The sequence below is a fragment of the Gavialis gangeticus genome, unplaced genomic scaffold (assembly GCF_001723915.1).
Source record: "Gavialis gangeticus isolate Ggan-Ray unplaced genomic scaffold, GavGan_comp1, whole genome shotgun sequence".
NCBI classification, from domain to species: domain Eukaryota; kingdom Metazoa; phylum Chordata; order Crocodylia; family Gavialidae; genus Gavialis; species Gavialis gangeticus.
This window is the reverse complement of record NW_017729011.1, coordinates 13,555,198-13,555,925: the sequence shown is the minus strand read 5'-3', so window position 1 is coordinate 13,555,925 and position 728 is coordinate 13,555,198. Positions and strand designations below refer to the sequence as shown.

Here is a 728-nt window from a genome sequence, read left to right as displayed (position 1 = left end):
CCCTCCCTCCCTCCCCGCAGCCCGGCCCGCACCACGCGGCGGCCGGCGCCGCTGCCGGCCCTTCCCGACGCGGGGAGAGCCCGGAGGCTGCACTCACCCCCTGGCCGCCGCTGCTCGGAGTCGGGAGACCGGCTCCGCTCCCGGCTCCATCACGTTTAGTGCATTGTCTCTGCCGGGCGCGTGTCGCGGGGACCCATCAGACCGCGGGGAGCCGGCCGGGCTGCGGGCGCATCCTCCTCTGGCTCTCCGCGGGGCTCGGCCGTGCCAAAGACACCCCCCGGCCCGGACGGCCACCTCCTTCCTCCTTCTCTTCTGGGGCCTTTGGCTCGCACGGGGCTTTTAATCCCATTTAACTCCCTCTCGGCAGGCGGCAGTTACCTTGGGGAAAGGAGACACAACACAAAGTACAAGCTGGGAGGAGAGGCTGGCCCATGCCGGCTGATGTCTTGCTTTTCTCTTTTGCTCCTGAGTGCAATTTCTGCGATCCCTTATTTCCAAAGTCCTTTGGCTGAAAGGGCTTTTTTGGGGTTTTTTTTTTTTTTCTCTCTTTTTTTTCCTGAGTTGTTACACTGGGTTTTCGCTTGGCTTGGCTTGGGGGCTTGCACGGCTTATCTTTATTTGCCAGGCAGACGGGCTTCCCGCCCCCCTCGCGGCTCTCCTCTGGACGCGGAGGGACGAGGAGCAGGAGGGGGGAAAGAAGAAGAAGGAGGGAAAAAAAGGCAGATTTG

At 62.5% G+C, this 728-nt stretch overlaps 1 protein-coding gene across 1 annotated transcript in view; it reads right to left on the bottom strand.

Annotated features, from left to right (window-relative positions):
- COL27A1 (collagen type XXVII alpha 1 chain) overlaps positions 1-704 on the bottom strand; it is a 293,868-nt gene extending 293,164 nt beyond the window's left edge. Inside the window, exon 1 of the mRNA XM_019510527.1 lies at positions 98-704. Coding sequence (XP_019366072.1) covers positions 98-150 — 53 coding nt within the window. The 5' untranslated portion in view covers positions 151-704. The remainder of the gene's footprint in view (positions 1-97) is intronic.
- Positions 705-728: the final 24 nt, after the last annotated feature.